We start from the raw sequence: 22,504 nt of genomic DNA, 5'->3' as shown, positions 1-22,504 counted from the left end.
CGCCTATTCTACATGCTTCGCTATATAGATGTGTGCCTCAGTGCTTGCTTTTGCTTGCACCTCAGCACCTGGGTGGGGGCAAGTACCCACATTTCCCTGAAACTACATGACATTAAGTACTCCACAGTCAAGTGGGCTAATTGAAGCTGGCACAGTTGCATGGGCTAAATTGTTAAATTCAATAGTCTTCTGGCATCTTGTTAACTGAAAAGAACCACATTTATTTCTGGACATCAAAACTCGAAACTTTATAAACAAACTCTTCAACAGCATGTTTACATTTTGGAGAACAAATTGCTGGAAATAACTGGATATTTCAGCAAGATAATGTTCCCAATCATGTTTCTAATGCAACTCAAACCTGGTTTACAAAAAATAATCTCATGAAGTGGCCAACTAAAATCCCAGACCTTGAACCCTATTGAAAATCTTTGGGACATTATATCTAGACAGGTATATGCCAAATGCAAGTAGTATTGAACCATACATGACCTAACTCTGAAATTGAAAAGTATTAGAATAATTTACCAGATGAAACTATTAAAACTTGTATTTTAACAATGAGAAATAAAATTTGAGTTAATTTTATATAAAGGAAAGTGAATTAAACTTTAAATATAAAATGTATTAAAATAAATCAACAAATCCATTTAGGCTGCTGGGATTTGCATTTATTTTACAAAACATTTTCAAATATTTAAACATACCATGTTTCCCCGAAAATAAGACAGTGTCTTATATTAATTTTTGCTCTGAAAAATGTTTTAGGTCTTATTTTCAGGGAATGTCTTATTTTTTCCAGGAATAAGAATTCACATTTATTATTGAACAAAAAAATTCCGAAGTCGAACTTAGACGAGAGTGACGTATATCCGGTGTGTCGAACTGTCGCCTTTTTATAGCGTCAACATCGGACTCGATGACCAATTAGTGCTTACTGAACCGTAGCACTATGCAAATGTCAAGTGGCGTGATTCCCGGCCGACCAATTAACCATCACCAGCCGTAACGTTATGCAAATCTGTGATTCCCAAGCCATACTCTTATGCAAATCATGCCGTGTGGCGTAATTGTCTGCTGACCAATCAGTGGCTGTACTTTCAAAAAGCCAACAGCCACTTTCAACCATCTGTCAATGACTGTTACGACTAAAAAAAAAACTTCGCTAGGTCTTAGTTTCAGGGGGAGGTCTTATATTTCGCAATTCAGCAAAATCTGTGCTAGGTCTTATTTTCAGGGAAACACGGTAGTTATTTTTTCTTGTGTTGTATTTTGGGACAATATTTAATGGCATAATATGTTCCAAGAAATACCGTTAGCCTGAAGATAGCCTATTAGACTAGGTTGAAAACATTTTTTAAATAAAAGCAAATCCCAGCAGCCTGAATGGTGTTTGTTGATTTATTTTGAATTATTTTGCTGAGGTTGATTAAGATGATAAAATATATTAATTATTTTCAATAAATATTATTGTTTTGTAAAATTACCTAAATTTTTGGTCACAAACTGTTTCAATTTTTTGAATTTTTAAAACAAATTATTGTTTAAAGTTCTTCTAAATAATAATTATAATAATTGATGTATTAAAAATATTTATATTAAATAAAAATAAAAATTATATTTAAATATAAATATTGTTAACAAAAAACCCAAATTATTTAAACCAGGGTTGTCCAACCCATGGTCTGCTTAATATTTTTATATGGCCCACTGCACCCTAAATTCTTTAGGTACATTTCTATTTTGTTTGGTAAAGTATATCATAAACTGGATACATTTTAACTGGATATACAGTAATACCCCGAACTTACGCGATAGGTGGGACTGAGCGATAATCGCGTAAGTTGGGGTATAATTTCCCAATCTGTGTAAAATCCAAGTCGGATGTATGTAAGCTAATAAATGCTCTTGTTAATCTTGTCTCATCTTTTGATTCGTTTACAGTTACAAGAAATCACCACATAGAGTCTCTCAAGGCTCCGTAGATATAACAAAGACAGAAATAAATAACAAAATAAATTGTAGCTATGTGTCAATTCCGCGCGATACGTCCGAACATGTAAGCTGAACAATAGTGTGGGGGGAGTCAGTAATCAACAGTTATGTGGCGCTCAAACAAGAGACGAATCGACGAGATTTGAAAATCGCGTAACTCCGGAACCCGGAGTTACGCAATTTTCAAATTACGCGTACAGTAATACGCGTAAGTCGAGGTATTACTGTACTCATAATGACATAATTTCTACTAGAAACCTGCACTACTGAACGTGCATAACATACTGTTCTGAACAATTCTTTTCATGCATGAAAAACATCAAACTGCTGAAAGAAATAGGTTGAGTGATTCCCATTTAATTAACATTCTTAGAATTAAGAGTAGTACCATAAATGCAGATATTGACAATATTATGAAAGAAAGGCAATGTCAAAACTCACATTGAATTTATATCTATTTTGTGTGAGTATAATTTGTAGTGTTGCAACGAATAGTATATTTGGCCTCAGGCTGAATACTGAATATTCAGCCAGGAGTGTGGCCGAATAGCCGAATATTCGGCCAAACTATTCGGCTTGATTAACGCACGTATGAAAATTGGCACGCAAACCGCATTATGGCAAGGACCCTGCTCTCTATTGGCCCGCTGTCACTATGCTTCACCAATCGCGTTAATTCTTGACAGTTGTAGCGGACAGACATGAGCGTCATGGCAGTATGTGGTAAGTGATGATATCAAATGTGGATAACAATGAAATGACCTACACGTGTAAATAACGGAAAAAGAACAGAGAAGGACCGCAAAGTAAAAATGTGAAAATAAATATGAAAGTATTGCGTGGATAACATAATTGAACAAGTCAAAGCAGCTTATTGGCACGAAATTTGCGGCCGTCAATGCCAAACAATTGTTGTCATAGACTTCGGAACGCTAAATGCTTGTAACGAAAGTCACTTAGCGTGCACGGGCGAAAGCCTGGGACTGTTCGGGCTACCGAGCTGTCTCGAATCTGCGAAATCATAACTGTGACATATACCGACGCCCTATCTGTCTCTTTTCTCTGTTATCACTAGGATATGAGTCACGTAATTATAAAATGGAAAAACTATGATGGAAAAGTGACGAATCGAAAGTATCGCGAGGGCGTATTATGATGTATGCATAGGCATACGTGGACTAGAGAGATAGAGGAAAGAGAAAGGGAAGGGCAAAGACGAGCGCTTAAAAAGAAGGATAGGCAGGGTCAGACTCTCAGATATGTGCAACGATTCTTGAACGAATAGGTGTGTACGTGTGCTGATCTTTGTAATTATAAATTGTGAATACTTGTGACTAATATTATTATTTTTTTTATTTTGTGCATGTTATAAGTTAACCCGATAACATTAAATCTAAATACCAAAATGATTAATTTACTGTGTTTTTGTTATTGCTTACTCCTGTTTCTAGGTATTTGGTATTCAGCCGAATAGTGAAAAATAGGCCAAATACCGAATAGTAACCGAATATTCGTTACATCACTAATAATTTGTTTTTACTGTCAATAATACAGTATTTTTTGTAATTGTATATATTTGTTATCAAAATTAGATATTCACACTTTGAACTTTTTAAAAGCATACATTTATATAAAATACCTTTGTGGCATGCTGAATATATGTAAATTTTTAATTTGGCCTATTAGGAAAAAACATTGGACAACCCTGATCTAAATTTTTTGACAGACCTTAAAAAGTCATGAACGTTAGGCCTCCTGGTCATCCAGATGATAAGGATGTGAAAAATATTCAGCTGTAATATAAAATAATCTTAATGAATAGAAGTGTGATTTTTAAACTTCCTCAAATGAGGAAATTGGAAAGCAGAAAATTTTACAGTGATAGAAAACTCAGAGGAGACTAATAATAACTCTTCTCATAAGCACAACTCAACTCTATTCCATATGTATGTGATGCCATTGAAATAAAAAGACAGATTTCTGATCTGTAATAAATCTAAGATGGATTGATGGAATATAATGTCATTTTTGAAAAGTTACATAAGAAACCAAAACACATATTCTTTAGTGAAATTATTTATGTTTGGGAAGTCAAAGGCAATGATGCACTTTTATCTGTGAGAGCCAAATCCTGAAAGTACTTTAACAATTACAAACAAATACAGGTGAGGAATTGGTAATTTTAATATGTGGCAATAAAGATCATTAAAGATATTTTTCTACAAGGAAGGCGAGAGAGTTATGCTTTTCTGAAACTATACTGTATGAGGGAATTTCCTTCTTCAAACTGAATCGTTATTAAAAACACTAAGGTAGTCTTGAATGATCATTATAGAATGATTATTTTTCTTATGCTTTTTAGCATATTTTTGATTTAATATTTTAATAAAATTCTCATCATTTTATATGAATAAATATTTTCTGTTTTGACATTTTGTGTTCTGTTTTGACTTCATATTATTTAGAGTGTTTTTAATATAAAATATACACTATAATAGATTTAATAAAGTAAATCTTGAAATTTCAACTTAGATCATAATTGTTATTTGAAATTATTTGTGTTTATGTTTATATTTTGCAAGATTATGCATAAGTGATACTATTTACATAAATATTAGAAAATATTAAGAAATAAAGTTTTGAAATTAATGAAAGTATTGTTTAAATGATATGCAAAATAATATGTATTCATTTTAGAAATATTTTTTGTCAGGTGAATCATACACTGCAGCATGAAGGTAAATTTTATTCAATCCCTCCCAAAACATACAAGAAACTTTTTACTCTTGGAGGATTTTCAAAATCATATGAAGCTCAGGTAATAAATTGTTGTGTGTCTTCTATGTGATATATTCTTATAAAAAGTATTTTTATCTATAAAGAAACAACAATAATAATAATAATTTTTAAAAGGATATTTGTTATTGTGCTGCTAATTAAAAATGTTTTTAAAATTAGAAATTCTTCTACATGAATAATTTACTAAAAGTTATCATATTTAGAAATACTGTATAGAAATGTGCAGAAATTTACACATATATGTGCACTCTCAGAAGCCTACATATTTTAAAACAAATGAATGTATAAGATTCTCTGAAATTTTTAAATAAACAACGTTTTGGTTTTTAGAAAATCAAGAAGCCATGTTCATTTACTCCAGTTTACAAATTACTAAATAGTATTAGTTTTGAAAATATTCATTTTTTTTTAAAATTGTTTATCATCACATCATATTTACATGCACTTCAGAATCTCAATTTTTCATTAAAAATAATGCATGAAAATATAATGAATTTAATAATCATATTAATAAAATATATCATATACATATCTTTTTTTTGAATAGTAAATAATATTTTTATATGAGGAGAATCAAAAATTCTTTGCCAGCAATGTTTTTCTAGAAATTTGACTGTTATTTCAGAATTTCAAAAAAGTCCAGTTCATACCCTATTTTTCTATGTAGTTTCCAAAACAAGCCAAATATTTCTCCCATTGTGGCANATATATATATATATATGAAAGTTTTGTTTTTTCATGTAGTTTCTGAGACATGTCAAACATTTCTTCAATTGTGGTATAAATTATTTTTGGATACCACTTCTGTAGAATGTGTCCAGTTGTGTATGCAGCCAAACTTATTTATGCAAACAATTTGAAGACAACAGTCAATACTTTCAGCGCAGTGAGTGATCTACTAAATCCTTCTTCAGGAGACAAAAAAGGTAATAATCACTAGAATGCCAGATCTGGGACTTTATGAGAGATGATCAAAAATGGCCCAACCTGGGGTTTTTCTGGTACTTGTCATTCCATTTCTGAACTATTCACAGTTCTAACTTATACTTTGACATAATTGACAATTGTCCCCATGCATAGTATTAGTTTCTTGATAAATTTTGCTTGCATTCTTGACACAGATGGACACACAAATCAAATCACACTTCTGTATTCCTCTAGGGGCCTTAGTCTCAAGTTTTTCGAGTTGTACTCGAACTGACGTCATCGAACTCACTCGTGTTACTATGACCTACATCAGGGGTGTCCAACCTTTTAGTCTCTCTGGGCCACATTGAAAGAAAATATCGGGTTTTGGGAAAAACGCGAGACTAAGGCCAGAATGGAAATTCACAAAACTCCCACCATTTTTGAATGCCCATATTTCCACCATATCTTACCAAACAATATTAGAAACTGGTGAGACAATGTAGAAGGAATTTCCCTCTCATGTATACTTTAGTTTTGGAATTATAATTTTTTTCAGAAAAATTAGTTGGCAAAGATTATTGATTTCCCTCGTAAGCAAGAAAGGGACATAATCACATAAGACCAATGTGATTATGTCCTTATATTCCTTATGTGATTAGTAGATGTTTTCTGTATTATTAACTGAAGTTGTATCATTCAAACTCGTGATTACAGTGACACTCAATAATTTGATTAACTAAATATAAATATTTTCTACAGTTTTTATTTTATAACAATCAATCAGTTATACTCTTGATATTGTCTCTTTATTAGAGAAAAATATTACTGTTTTAATAATATTTATATCTAATTTTATTTACAAAAAATATATTATGCAATAAATGAATTAGCAGCATTGCAAAGAACTTTTTTTAGATATTGATTTAGAAACCATTATTTAATTACATTTAGTATTAAATTAAATTAAATTTAAAATGGATGAATAAAATATCTTAAACTGTGTTTTTTCCAAATCTCAGACAATTTTTTTTTTTACTATGTTTCTTCCGTTTGATACCATTATGTTTCTTTCTAGTACATTATTCATGTGGAAAAACAGTAGTTAAATACCGTATTTTACGGACTATAAGATGCACCTTAATTTTTAAAAAAAAATAACATTTTAACATTTTTACCGCCTAAATTCAATCTTTTTATACAGATTGAAGCAAATACTGATCCACCAATCAATGTTTAGTAGTGCTATTGGAAGTCTGCTGATCGTACAATGGTTGCATGATGATCTCTGGCCAATCCACGGTCGTGGGTTTACAACCACCGGTCGTCTTGTGATCTGAGTTTATATGGCAACAACCGTTGCTCGTTTGAAAAGAGAAAAAGTGCGGGAATCGTACGTCCAGACGATTCTATCCCGACACCCTGCAACTCATGTTCATCGCATCGTTGCACTGATGCTGCCAGTTGAATTCAATGTTGCCAGATAGAGATAGGTTTCCCGCGGCATAAAATATACGGTCATTTTTAAGATGCGGGAATTTTAAATCAAACACTGGACATTTTTATATTAATTTCAAGTATAAGATGCACCTGACTTTTGGAGGCAATTTTTCAAAGAAAAAAGTGCATCTTATAGTCTGTAAAATACGGTATATAATTTAGATTCTTTAGATTATTTTTTCTCAAAATATTTTGTTATTCATATACAGTTTTAAGATGATTTTGGTTAAGAATCATTTAATGTTGTTTGAAATGTATTATGTAAATTAAAATTATTATTTTAAATTATTAATTACAAATATTAAAAATACGTGTAGATACAGATTAAAAAATTCATTATAAATAATAATTCAAATATTTATTAAAATAAGTGAAAAAAACATTTTGCAAGAATATTTTCTATAAAATATTAATTAATATCAATTACCAAATGATCAAAAAATATGTGATATGATTTGGCAACTGAAAGATAGAACCATTGCTTACAAAAAGTGGCACTTAGATTAATGTTTCACAAATTCAGTATAAGTATTATTTTTGTTCAAATTGTTTATATTCTTTATATACTTCTGGATTAGTTTGTTTTTTAAAAATACAGTCAAGTTTGCATAAGTCATCTTAAGTCTATGTAACTATATATATTTGTTTACCTTGTTTACAATGATAGAAATTGGAAAATTTTAGGCAAACAATATACTATAGGTACTGATTTATATTTTCTGTCAAAACATTAGCACAGCATTAAATTTATTTTTCTCTATAAAAGATTGTTGTTTTTTCAACAGTCAGTGTTGCTTTTTCAATAGAATAAAGGTGATTCTTTCTCTTTATTTAATTTGTTAACAAACTAAAAACCAAATAAACAAAATCCATTAACATTTTTGAATATGAAATTAGAATTTTTTTTACAGAAAATAATTTAAAATTTGTTCTTATTTTTAGAATAACATAACTATACTTTGTCCAATGATATCTAATTTAGAAATTTATAAAGAATTGAATTTATATGTGATAGTTTAAATTTTTAAAAGTCACGAAATGAAAATAGAATTCTTTCATATTTCGAAACCGTGTTGTATCTTTATGTTATTTTTTCAAAACCGCAATGCAGCGTAATAATCAACACTTGGCATAACTCATTCATTTATTTCAGTTTTTGTTGAGACGCATTCTTACACACGTTTCGGGCTTTGTTTTGCCCCTCTTCAGTCAACTAGAAACATATAAAACCAACTTTATACACATTATGACCGGACGTATGAATTTAAAAACTTTAAAAAGGGTTTTAAAAGATATGTTACTTGTAAATTATAAAAATTTTTTAAGTTTTTAAATTCATACGTCCGGTCATAATGTGTATAAAGTTGGTTTTATATGTTTCTAGTTGACTGAAGAGGGGCAAAACAAAGCCCGAAACGTGTGTAAGAATGCGTCTCAACAAAAACTGAAATAAATGAATGAGTTATGCCAAGTGTTGATTATTATGCTGCATTGTGGTTTTGAAAAATAAAAGAAAATAGAATTATTTGATAACAGCTATAATCTTTCTTCTCTTTTTTATTGTCATGCATATTATAATTAATGATTAATGATGTAAGAAACAATAAGGTGAAGTTAATGAAAGAGTTCTGTTCTAAGCTGAAGGTTTGTGATCCATTTATATTGTTTCATGAACAAAAGAAATATTCTAGTTGTTTTCAAATAGAAAATAAGAAACCAGCATCCAATGAACAAGAATAAAAAGGGTTTTTTTTATGGGTTATAATAGTTTTTGGTAATTTATTAAATTAAATTTATACTTTAAAAGATCTGTAGAAAATATTTAAAATGTTCACATTAATGATTTATGTAAAATACAGTAGATCCCCCCTATAAGACGGTAGATACGTTCCGTTCTTTATGAATCAGTTTTGTAGGAATCATAGTTTACGGACTACGGCTGTTTGAAAAGTTTTCTTTCATAAAATTAATCGATTCTAGACTAATTCGACTCAACATTTCCAAAATACGTATATTTTTTTGAAAATAATCCGTATAAACTACGTTATAAACAAAAAATTGTAGGATTGCTTACCGAGTGTGTACCGTTCGACTACGCCCGTTGCTAAAGCTTGGTTTCGTCGCGGAACAGCGCATCAAACCGCGGCCGCGATTTCTGATATTATTTTTCTGCGAAAACTTCGTTGACCTTTGGAGACATCCTTAATATAAATAATTTTTATGGCCGTTAAATAAGAAATGTTTCTTTCACAAGAAATGTATAAAATTACAGTACTGGACAGACGATAGGTCGCCTAACTCGCCGTAGCGTGACGCTAGACGGCGAAAAATATATATTTAATTATAATAAAGTTACAATAAATTAAGTTAATATATAATTATATATACAGTACCTAATTTATATATAATTAATATATAATTATATGTACAGTACCTAATTTATATATAATTATATGAACAGACGATACTAAACTCAATTTATCCGCCTAAACGTCCGTAGCGTGGCGCTACGGACGGCGGGAAAGTAGTTCGGCTGCCCGATGACGTTTTACGTATTATAGGAGTTATTTTTACCGTTGTTTACGGATACTGCCACAATTTTTATAGGAATCATAACTATAGGAAACGGTTTTATAGGGGGATCTACTGTAATTAGTTTTTTATCTTTACAAAATATTATAATGAAAACTTTATATTGTGTAGTTCAAAACTTTTAGAGAAAACTGTATTATGGTGCGCTACCCGGCTTTGCAGATTATGAATTATTTGGAGACTGCAAATTATTCTCTTCCACCTGTTCATTATGTGATTTGTATCCTTTGAATGTAAACTTATATTAGTTGAAATGTCAAATTGATTTAACAATTTATGATTACATCTATGAGATTTATAAATATCCTTAATGTTCTAAATAATAAGTAGAGTGTAAAAATTTAATATTTACACATCTAAAAGTTACTTTTAAGAAAGATAAATAATTTAGAAAATATAATATACAACAGACAGCCTCTTATGCATCACAGTGGAACCTGTATCTAGTTAGTTAATCAAAAATATTGGTTAAAGCACAGAACTGATAATGAGCTGTTATTCATGTTATACATTTTGTAGTAACTGTTTTAGGTCCAAATATTGAGAATTAATGATAACAATTGCATCTGTTAAATTTATATTTATTATTATTATTATTTTAAAACATTCTGTTTATTACTTTAAAAATCAATATATATATAAATATCAATACCACCACTTAAAATTTCACTCGGAGATTATCTTAAACGTAAAAACAAATTTATTGTTTTCCATAATAAAATAAGTTATCACTTCACGCTGACTTTATAATTATTGTAAAATCACTTATGTGTTGTGGCGTTACCACGGTTACACATAGTTTGCAAAATTTTATAATTTTCCATTCCATTTTGAAACATTTTTCTGTGGTAACGCCACAACACGTAAGTGATTTTACAATAACAAATTTATTACAAAAATCTTTGAAATAAAAATTCCAACAATTTACTTCTTTCTGCCAGTTTCCATCCTGATTGAAAAATGGTTGTGTATGTTGTGTACATTGCATTATTACATGAAAATGAAGTTAGTTTTTGGAAGAAAATTTAAATATGCAACAGACTCTCACTGTTATCATCAGTATAAATTTTTCTAATGATTATAAATGCTGTATGCTTTTTGTCAGTTATCTCAATGCAGTATTATAACTTTCAGACTGTATTTCTGAAGTAGAACTTTCAATTCATGAATCTGAATTCATGTTCCTAATATCCAGGGCTGTGGAGTTACGTAAAAATCTACCGACTCCGACTCCGACCAGGGGTAGACTTGTTGCCGAAAGAGACCCGGAAATTCTGATGTCATCACGTGACCTCAGAATAAAAGATTCAATAAATGGAGTTCTAATAAAGATAGAGCGTAGAAACTTTTTATTCCAAAGCTAAAATACTTCTCTAAGTAATATGTAAATATGTATTCGATAATTTTTATTTTTCTGGCTGTTATATTTAAGAGGAAAAGTGTAGCGCTGGGTCAAAAAATGACCCTTCCCAAATTTTTACATTTTTGGATTCAGGACACCTTGAAATTTCGAGATATGCAAAAGATTCAAGGTTTTTTTCTATATGTGTGGATGTTAGACTGTGTGTGGGGGACATGATTTTGTTCACCCTGTTTGAAGCCTAATAATTTCTGTGGTCAGAGTGGACAGAATCGGAGTTTGATGGTTTAACACAGGAGTTAGTTATTAAGCGTCAAAGTTGTTGAACTAAATTGTGTCCCCATTTACATTGTAACATCTTAGGCAAGAACATCTTAATGGGTTTTACTGTACTATTATAAAGTGACAAAAAAGCGTACTTTGAAGGTAGTGACGAGTTTTATTTTATTTTTTTAAATTTTGAACGCTAATAACAAGTAAAATATTCATTAAGAGATATGACATATGAACACTTTTATGTCATCACCCTGTTGACCTTTAATTAAGAACCTAAATTTAATAGTATTAATGCCTTTTTATATGCCAGCTACAGTGCCACATTTTGTTTTTTAAACTTTACCCATTCTGAGATATTGTTTAATATCTCAGAACGGAAAATAAAGAAATTAAAGAAATTAGACGTTAACACACACGTGCATGTGAATTTTTTCTCTTTTATTGACTTTTTTGAGGAGTTCGGGGATCTCCAAATGTGTAGATTTGCAAAAAAAGAGAAAAAAACTTGGATTGTCAAATTTGACACAATTCCAATACTTTTCCGTTTTATATACATAACAAGTTGGTAAGTAAAAAGGAGTCGGAGTCGGCAGATTTTTTGACGACTCCGACTCTAGCTAAAACACCAAAACTCCATGACTCCGACTCCACAGCCCTGCTAATATCTTAAATCTGAAAATGGCTATGGTGCAACTTAAAGTTGACAAATTTTATGTTTTAGCATGTCATTTTTGATGGATTATGGCTAGTTCAATCAATGTAATTCTTCTAATTTTTATTTCTTTTGAATTTAAAGACACTTTATTATTTCCATACAATGTTGGAATTTTCAAAGATCGGGCTTAAAAATGAATAGAGAACTTATAAATTACAGCAATGCAGCAAAAAGCTGGCTTCCAATAGAAAAAACAAATAAATATTGCCCATATAAAATTAAATGTTTGAAAACATAACAAAAATAAAGTGACAGCAAATTATTGGCAAATTAGTTTAAGTGCATTTCATTTTTTACATACTTTTCTATAAGTAGTAAAATTTATACAGAAAAATTTTTATATTGGTAATTGATTAGCATCCTTTATAGAAAAAAAAGATAAAAATTTGGGAAAACATAAATAAAAACTATTAGATAGAAGCAACACAATGAAAAATTAGTACTATAAATACTTTCAAGAACTGTCTTCTCATTCAAAATTATAAGATTTGGAATTAATAAAAGTAAAGAATTTTATATAACACAATAAAGAGAAAAAACAAAATTTGTAAAAATTCATTATAAATATTACAATAAAAATATTACTTGAATTTTGTTTTTAGAATAAACATCTAATGATCAGTGCTGCTTATAAGTTATTTATTTTACAAAATTACACTGAAGGGCATAGTTAGACCAATTATAATAAGTGTTTCTGTAGCAAAATGTGGAATGGTCTTACTGGGGAGGAAAAGAGAGTTTGGGTCCCATCCCCTAAAAAATTTTAAAATCTAATACTGTTAAATAATGTACAGTACATAGGCTACAGAATGGTGCAAAAATGTTCAAAATTTAAATGTTAAAAATTATATATTTATATAAAAACTATAAATGATCAAATAAAATTTTGCCAGGGGTAATCCAACCACCTTCATCAAAATTCTATTTGATTATTGGTTTTCTAGCTAAGGGCATGTGTCACAAAATGGCCATAAATGTGTTTTGGACAGTTGTGAAATGAATAGATTAGATTACAAGACAGTCATTGATCATTAGACAATTGTTATAAAATGAGAATTTGAGGATTTAAGAAGCACAGCAAGGTTTTGGCTTAGTAAAAATATTACTTACCAAATTATTATTGGATATAATGTATAGAATTTGATATTTGATTAAAAAATACATATGGACTGTTCATTTTGAAAGTGGTGTAAGTCCATTTTCTGCAGTCTAATTAAGCACTTGGGCTGTCCATAAATTACATGTGCATTTTTCTTGAAATTTTTACTCCCTTCTCCCTCTTGTCCCAGTTTGTCCAAGTTTTTGTAACCCCTTCCTTTCTTTGGATGTCTGACATAACTCAACTCCCATTAAAACCTTCATCACTTTATGAATGATACCATAAGTAGAAATGAAACATACAAGAAACTTTGAAATAAATATAATAAAATGCATAAACTGTATAAAATTTAATGAAATAAATGGATGTCCACTAATGCTCATCCCCTCTTGTCTGACTTGTCTTAAGGGAGGAGGGTTAACCTCTCCTTCCCTTCCAGCGTGGACATCATTTATGGACAGCTCCTTACAACAGAGGAGTAAAACTATGAATTTTACCAACAAATGTACAATTTGATAGAATGGAAAAAAATTCATGTAATGAACCTAAATGAAAAGCAGTGTCTAATGGTAAGCTTATAATAATGATAAACTTATCATAAAATAGTTTAACAGTTAGTAAATATTTTTAATGTTCAGAAAAAAACAACACTATTTTATTTCTTGTTATTATATATAAACAAAATCATAATAAAACACAATGTGTTTCAAGTGAAATTGAGTTCTACATAATGGACATTTAATGAATTTTACAGTTCAATAATTATGAAAGTGGTGTAAGTACATTTATGGCCCAGAAAAAATATAGTAGTTTAGTTAAATTCACATAGAAGTCTTTATTCAGTCAACTTAGATATTTCTAAAGTCATAGAAACATTGTCAAACTTAGTACATTTTATTTATATTTTTGAATCAACTAAAATGCAAATGCTTAAAATATTTCAAAAGAAGAAAAGATGGACTTACACCACTTTCAAAATAAACAGTCCATATATTTTTTTTATTAGTCCCTTAATATCTGTAGATGGTCGAAACGGAACGGGAAAATCAGCCATTCTCAATCATATAGTTCATTATGCCTCAGAGAAAAACTGGCTGGTACTTCACATTCCTTGGGGTAAGCGAATACAAGATAATTATCCTAAGATAAATTTTAGTGCATTGATTTCAAAAGATATTATTAAAAGTAAAATTGTTAACAAAAAATAATATTACTATTGAATTTCAGATAAATTTTACAAATCAATATTCATTTATAAACATATTCATTTTAATAATGTTGTTAATCTTATTGAGAATGTGCTTGTTATCAGAATACAAATGGTGACGTCATGATTATTTTATTGTAAATTGTTTTGTAATTTTGATAAATATGACACTTTTTAACTTACATTGTATATTATATATAATATTTATTTGTTTTAAATTTTAACTTTTAAATTCTTGTTTGTACAAATATAGATTTGACAAATAGAAAATATATTTTCATCATGCTTGGTTTTGTTACTTTTACTTACATCCTATTAGTCTCTTTTTTTAACACTGTGAAACAGAATTTTCTGGCAAAACATTATTCATAATTTTGAAATTTTTTCTATCTCTTATTTTCTTTGAGGAAAGATTTAGCCTTATGTTAAAATATGAGAAATTTTTAACCTTCTGTAATCTTTCAAAGCAGATATTGTTCATATTAGTGAGCAATAGAGATCTGCTTGGCTTACATAAGTAATAATACACTGACTTCTGTTTATTATCAGATATCAGAATACTTAAGCTATATAATTGAATACATTTAATTTTTCTCGTTACTATGATCATAATTACATTAATTACAAATGAGATATTGTCAGTCAATATTGAATAGACATGTTGAAATTATGTACATTGTTATAAAACAAGTACAGTGGAACCTCGGTATACGTCTGCTTTAGAATACGTCCAATTCGGAATACGTCCTGTTTGGACGAAACAAATTTTGCTCGGTATACGACTTAATTCAATTATACACGCCATCTATGAACAAGTAGCACTATCGGTGTACTAGACCAGATTAGACGTTCGCGGTGCCACGGTTTATAACTTTGTTAAATTTCTTCTGATTTTAATTTGTAAGTAACATTTTATTATTTTTATTAATCATGAATTGCAAAAAGGCAACAGAAAAATAAAAAATGACTAGAATCACAACAGAACTGAAAAAAGAGATTGTTGAGAAATATGAAGGTGGCATGCGTGTTCGAGATTTAACTGTTGCATTCAGTATTCCGAGAACAACGATATCAACAATAGTGAAAAATAAAGACATTATTAAATTTGCTAACATTGCGAAAGGGGTTAAATCAATTTCTAAACAGAGATTGAAGACATTAGATCGAGAAATTGCTTTTGCTTTGGATAACTGAAAAACAGTGCACTGGTGACAGCGTATCAGAAGAAATTATTTGTGAGAAAGCTAAAAGGATACATGCTGATGTCGTGAAAAATCAAGCAGAAACTAGCGAGAAAGCGAGGCGTTTAAAGCCAGCCATTTTTTTACATGAGAACGGATTAATCATTTTCACATTATTTCTTATGGAAAAGGTTGGTTTGGTATACGTCCTATTCGGTATAAGTCCAAACACCAGGAACGGATTAAGGTTGTATACTGAGGTTCCACTGTACTTTAAAAGAATCAATTCATGCTACATAATTAAATGATAAGGGATTGCAAAGTAGTCAAAAAGACTAATCAAGTAACTAAACACCTTATTCATTGCTGAGGGGGGTTTATTAAAAACAAACGTTTTTGATCTATTCCGAGTAGATTGAAAACATTCATTTTTAATAAACCCCCTCATCAATGAATAAGGTGTTTAGTTACTTGATTAGTTCTTTTTTGCTGAGTACATTTCTGTTAAACGTCAAAAAAGATTTTACTTATTTTCTGCTTGCTTTTCTTCTTTGCTAATTTTTGTTTTTTCACCACGAAATAAAGAAATGTCTGATATCTTATTTGCTTTTCTTATGTCATATTCAGTTTTTGTATTTCATATTCCTTTTGTGTCAGTGAATAGTTTAATTGACACTGTTTGTTTTATTTTATTTAGATTCATTGATTGATAGGTAAATAAGTGTTCTGTAGAACATTAATGTTATTTGGAGAATGCAATGTGATTGGGTTATACCAGAGCAAGTTACAAATTTAAGTCACAAGAAATAGTAAGTTCATCTTGATATGAGATTTTGAGTTAGGATAGATTTTTGGGCACAAAGTACCATGGTCTGTCCCAAAAGTAATTGTACTGATTTTTTATTTGAAAACTGTGCAGCATAACACATCATTAATTGTATTTTAATGTTGCTAGATATCTTAACAGCATGTCTGGATCTGTTTCAAGTTGATTGGTTAATTAAGTCAAACGTGCATAATCTCTGTGTGTGTAAGATAGTGTTTTAATACATTGTTATGTTTGAAATGGAGAAAAACTCGGAAAAACATTAAGCTATCAACTTTTGTGTGAAAGTCAAGAAATCTGCAATCGAGACATTTGCAGATGTAACTGATGCTTATGGAGATGACACTTTATCAAGAAACATGGTGTTTAGATGTCACAAAGATCCAGGATAAAGATGATGCTTATTGTTTTTTTTTTTTTTTTTTTTGATAGCAGTGGAATTGTACACAAAACATTTTTACCTTCGGGACAGACAGTTAATCAGGCCTTCTACAAAGATATCTTGGAACGACTTTGAAAACAGGTCAAGCAAGTCCACAGAGACATTGCAGAAGTTTGGGTGCTGCACCATGATAATGCACCTGCTCACACAGTGCTATCAATTTGAGAATTTATGGCCAAGAAAAAATCCCCCACTCCCACAACCTCCCTACAGCCTGGACCTAGCTCTGTTTGAATTCTACCTATTCCCTAAGATAAAATCCAAGTTGAAAGGTTATCATTTCGGGACAGTGGAAAACATCAAAAAACTTGCAACGGACAAATTAAACATCCTTACGAGAAACGACTTCAAATACTGCTACGACCAGTGGAAAAAACTTTGAAACCACTGTGTGACCTCACAAGGGTTGTACTTTGAAGGAGATCGTTTGTAGTTTGATGTAACTCTTGTACACTTTGAAATAAAAAAATCAGTACATTTACTTTTGGGACAGACTTCGTATGCTTGAAAATCAGCATTGCATTGTATTGTCTGAAGCTTGAAGTGATGTCTAGAAAATCATCAAGGAGTTGGATGGAATATGTTTCAATATTTGCAAATGTTAATTACTTCTATGATTAAAAAAATCCAGCAACATGTTGCTTAACTTCCATGGCAGCATTTAAAACTGTGTGTGGTGCCATCTGTTTATAATCAAAGGTGATATGTATGGATTGTTCATTTTTGGTGTCATTCTAAACTTTGTTTCTGTTTTTGTCTTCATCATCAATAATTGCAATTATAAAAATAACAAAAGAAAACAAACATTTCACACAAATATGTATTAAAACAGAACACACAGAGAAACTTTTTATTAAAAAGAACCCATTGAAATTAAATGGTCACATATGGTAGTGTTTATTATAAATATAAATGACTAGTTTCAGCATATTTTTGTTATACAAATAAGATGCATTAGTTTCACAGAGTGTTTACTTTCTTAATTACATAATTTCTCAGAAGTTTTGTAGTTATCAATACTTGTTTATAAAATAAATTTAAACTTGCCATTTTTCATTATTGCAAAAGTTTTATTAATATATAAATAAAAAAAACATCGTTTTCAGCTCCAAATTGGACTCGAAGGCCTAAGGACACTGCAACTTCGCTTTGGGATCAGGATACTAATAAAATGGATCTCCCGATCGACTCGGCTCTGTGGCTGCAGCATTTTCACTCGCAAAATACTTTGTTGCTTCAGGAGTTAGATGTAAGTTTTATTAGTTATTTGGATCTAATATTTTTAAAATTAGAAGTCATCTTTGATTACTTTATTTAATTAAAAAGATTATGGTAATTTCTCAAAAAATCTTGAACTTTGATACTGTATTTAGAGATTATTCTTTAATAATTATTTGAAAATCTTGTTGTAACTAGATTTTTTAAAAAAATTTCAATTTATCATAATTGCTGTAATAATTTAAAATATTAAATTTTTAAAATTTCTACGATATACAAAATAGTAGAGAGGTAAATGCCATATTTAGTTTATATCAATTTGAATTATCTTGATAAAGTCTATGCAAATTTTTTATTTGGTGAATATATTAGATGCCATGCAAGGACTACAGTGACTATTACATTGGCGTGTTTTTTCAATAATATATAATGCAATTTTTTAAGTAAATTTTACATATTTTTTTCATTTTATTTGGTATTTAATGGTGTTATTTGGAACAAAATTGTAAATAATTAGCAGTGGCAGAAGCTGCAGATATATGGATGTTCAAAGCACTAAGGTATTCTAATGCTTTATCTGTGAGTGTATATGTTTGCAAATAACACCAAATTTCTGGTAATTTTATACACTAGTTTTGTATTAAATTCTTTTAGAAAACATTTACAGATGAAAAAAAACTTTGAAATAATGTTATATATTTGATTAAGTAAAATCATCATGCCTATTTGAATCTTAGTTCTTATGCTAGAACATATTTTTGATTTAGTGTGAGAACATGTAAGATTTGGAATTAATTTACCCATATTTACTTGAATGAAAGATGAACTTTTTTTTAGGTTTTATCATCTCTAAAAGATAGGATGTTTCTTAAATTTGATGTAATACGTCATAATGATGGTAATGTCTAGTGTCATATGTGTGAGACCTGAAAGGCCCCTGGGTCTAAAATTAATAACTATTTAATAATGTTAAATATTGTCATAAAATATTATTTCATTTTTGGTGAGAAAGTAACGTTTTCCAACGTGGGAAAGATAGATAACAGATGCTACTTCCTTTGAGGGAAGTTCGTACATCCTCTGTTTTCCCTTATCCGCTAAAAATCTCGCTCAGATGGGAACTAACTACCCCTCTTTGATTCCCCTTTCATCCGTTCACATGAAAGAGTTTCTGGCAAATGATTGGTCGTAAATCATGAGATATAGGGGAAATTTGTCAGAATTCGGGGAGTTCATCGACAGACCTGGAAGTGTCCGGACTCCACGTGTTTTCCTCCTGATGACCAACGCCCTTAGACAAGTCACATAGAATAATTCCAGAGTTAGCACTTAGAAGTTATACTTTGATTTTGTGCACATATCGATCTCCCATGGAAAGAAATAAATGAACTTTATCTCTGAAGTGTCCCTTACCTACAGAGAGAAGACGAAAGACAACTAAACCAGGTTGTATGTTTTATAACGATATTGTAATCTCTCTCTTGATCTTGTATCGGTTATAATAGGGTTGTATATCTCTCTACGTGTATTTTAATTGTAGTAGTTATATCATTCCTTCATTTAATATTTTGTATTAGTTTTTATTTTCTTATGTCTTATTAAATTTATTGTTGTTTGTTTATCAAATGAAATGACTCTTAATTTGTGTCTGAATCAGATCTCCTACGCATGTTTGTCCGCGGAATTAAATTGACAAACTGGTGTCACGAATCCTGACGTTGGATAAAGACTTTGCCGTCTATATCCTCTCTAATATTAAAGAGCCCTCCCGGTCAAAATCCTGATTAGGATCGGATCTCTCGATCTGAAACTCAGAACAGATTTCGGTTAATCTGAGCCTGTAAGAGGTATAGGATCAACCCTATACCCGTGGCCGATCTCACATATGTCTGTCACTAGAAACCATTAATTTCATTGTGTCATTTTAATGATTTCATTAGACCAATATACATATTAGCAAATATTTAAGAGGTTAACTTAATTTATTCTAATTAGTTTATTACAATAACACCATAAATACTTGAATGAAATTCACAGAAAAAATAGTGCAGCACTATTTCAAGAAATCTTGCATATCCAATGCTTTAGATAGCACTAAGGATGATTGCACGTGAGTAGACGTGACCATGAAATCCAATGCCAATTCAGAAGAACCTAAAACGGAAAGTGAAGATGTTTCTGACTTTGATACATTGAAAGATAGTTATATATGTAATTTACTTTTTTGAATACTGAACATATTTATGTCAACAGAATCGGTTATGTTGTCATAAATTTATTTGGAGTTATCTATTTTTTTCAGGAAATAATTTTTTTGGGGGAACATGTATAAATTAAGGTGCATCTTAGATTTGATTGGCATCTTACATTTACGTAAATATAGTATGTTGTATGAAATAATTAGAAATGGCTAAATAAAAATGAACTGTTTAATTAAATGGTTAATCTGTTTGTTTGATTTAAGATAACTTAAGAATTAATAGAGCTCATAAAAGTTTGATAAAACAAGATTAATATAAATATTAATAATTAACTCCAATAATTTATTCTACCAACCCATAAGCACCTCTTCCCACTGTACGGATTTTCTCGTATTTCTCCATCTTCCCAATACATTCACATCTCGTAAACATGTGTCTTCCCACCAAAACAAGCTCGGTTATACCCTCTAGCGGAAAACTATTTTGTAAATGTCAAAATTTAAATTACAAAGTATTCATTACCGACTCGTATAACTTTGTTTTCTGATTATTGTTACAGAGAAAATTTTAATTAAAAAATTGACACATTGAAACAATATATCGCTTCTTTTTAATTTCCATAGCAATAATAATAAAGCGCTGAGGAATCCTCCCATTGAACGACTTTTAGAGGAACAGAATGGAGTTAATTTTTATACACATTCGGTTTATCGAGCGAGGAATAGTGTAATTCACGAAAGTAATAATTTAGATTCTATAAACATTTTTTTATTTTTTGCCAACTTTCAAGGGCTTTTGCCCCCTGTGTGACGCTCGAATCGACGGTGAGTAGCAAGGTCTATGGGTGCGTATACTTTTTGCTAGCTTNTAAACAAGATTAATATAAATATTAATAATTAACACAATTATGTAAATTATATTATAAGAATTCTTTTTACCTCTGTTCTTACTGTATTACATTTCTATGTATATATTGTTTATTTGGACCTTGTTTATTAATAGGACTTATTATACTGATGTAGTTTCTGATTAGCAAAGAGAGGCAATCTTAGTCAATAGAAAATATCTTTATTTTCACCTGTACCCACTTCTGTGTTTTGGACCTGAAGGTCTCACTTCACCAGGTTTACATTCTATAAATTGTGTATAATAAACTTTTTTAAAAATGATGACATTACACCCGACAATAATATTTAAGATAAGATAAAATTACTTACTTTTATTTTATTGTTCAATATTAAAACAACACCAATATTGATATAAAGTGTCCAAAAAACAGAGTGTAATGTACAGTACCTGTCTTAATGTTTTCTAAATAACACCTGTATGAAATGATAAACCTTTTAAATAATTTTAGTTTTTTATGAAATGTTAAAAATATTTCTGTACTCACTGATCTTGGTTAGTTATTTTCTTGGTTTAATGTTTTTCCATATTACATCCTTTTTCTGTTATATTTTTCATTGTTACTTTTGCTTCTATTTATTATGCTTTCTCTAAATGATACTGTTCCATAATTTCTCTTCCCAAATTATTATTAATTTTATTACCTTGTTTTTTTTATATAAATATGTTCAAATAGTTATCTTTTAAATACATTTCTTTTGTTTTTTCTTTATTTTATTGTACTTAAATTAATTTCACATCCTTTTCTGTTGTAATGCTTGGCTACTGCTGAATTTGCATTATTTCCTTTAACTACACTGATATGTTCCTTTATATGTATTTTAAGTTTTCTTTTTTTCACTTATGTATATGTTTTTCTTATTCACAACTAATTGAATAGAATATACTACTACTTTTTCATCTATTATTTCAATTTTTTTATTATCAGGTCAGTCCATAAGTTCCTTCGTATTTTATGACCTTGAGAAAAATCTTGTTTTGCTGTTAAAAATGCTGGTCTAATGTGATACTTTTTACACTGAAGTGTTAAATTGGATCTCATTCATATAATACTGTTCAGAATTGGGAACATTTCAGTTGTTTATTTTCGTTAAAATGGAAGTAACAGATGAATATAAGAGACATGTTTTATACTTTTTATTTTTAAGTGGTGAGAATGCTACAAATGCAGCCAAAAAATTAAATACTGCTTATAATCAAACTGTAACAAGTGTAAGGACTGCGCAGAAGTGGTTTGAAAGATTTAGAAATAATGATTTTAGTGTGGAGGATAAGGCTCGT

At 29.9% G+C, this 22,504-nt stretch overlaps 1 protein-coding gene across 1 annotated transcript in view; it reads left to right on the top strand.

Annotated features, from left to right (window-relative positions):
* The window catches only part of LOC111640811 (28S ribosomal protein S29, mitochondrial-like), a 50,529-nt gene that overhangs the window by 5,035 nt on the left and 22,990 nt on the right, over positions 1-22,504 (top strand). The window contains exons 3-6 of the mRNA XM_023386873.1: positions 4,709-4,813; positions 9,904-10,012; positions 14,266-14,358; positions 18,005-18,147. Of these exons, the coding sequence (XP_023242641.1) occupies positions 4,709-4,813; positions 9,904-10,012; positions 14,266-14,358; positions 18,005-18,147 (450 nt within the window). The remainder of the gene's footprint in view (positions 1-4,708; positions 4,814-9,903; positions 10,013-14,265; positions 14,359-18,004; positions 18,148-22,504) is intronic.

This window comes from Centruroides sculpturatus, unplaced genomic scaffold (genome assembly GCF_000671375.1).
Source record: "Centruroides sculpturatus isolate CEXI.00-Female unplaced genomic scaffold, Cexi_2.0 scaffold1485, whole genome shotgun sequence".
In the NCBI taxonomy this organism is placed as follows: Eukaryota; Metazoa; Arthropoda; class Arachnida; order Scorpiones; family Buthidae; genus Centruroides; species Centruroides sculpturatus.
The sequence above is the reverse complement of the archived record's forward strand: the minus strand, read 5'-3'. Positions and strand labels throughout refer to the sequence as shown.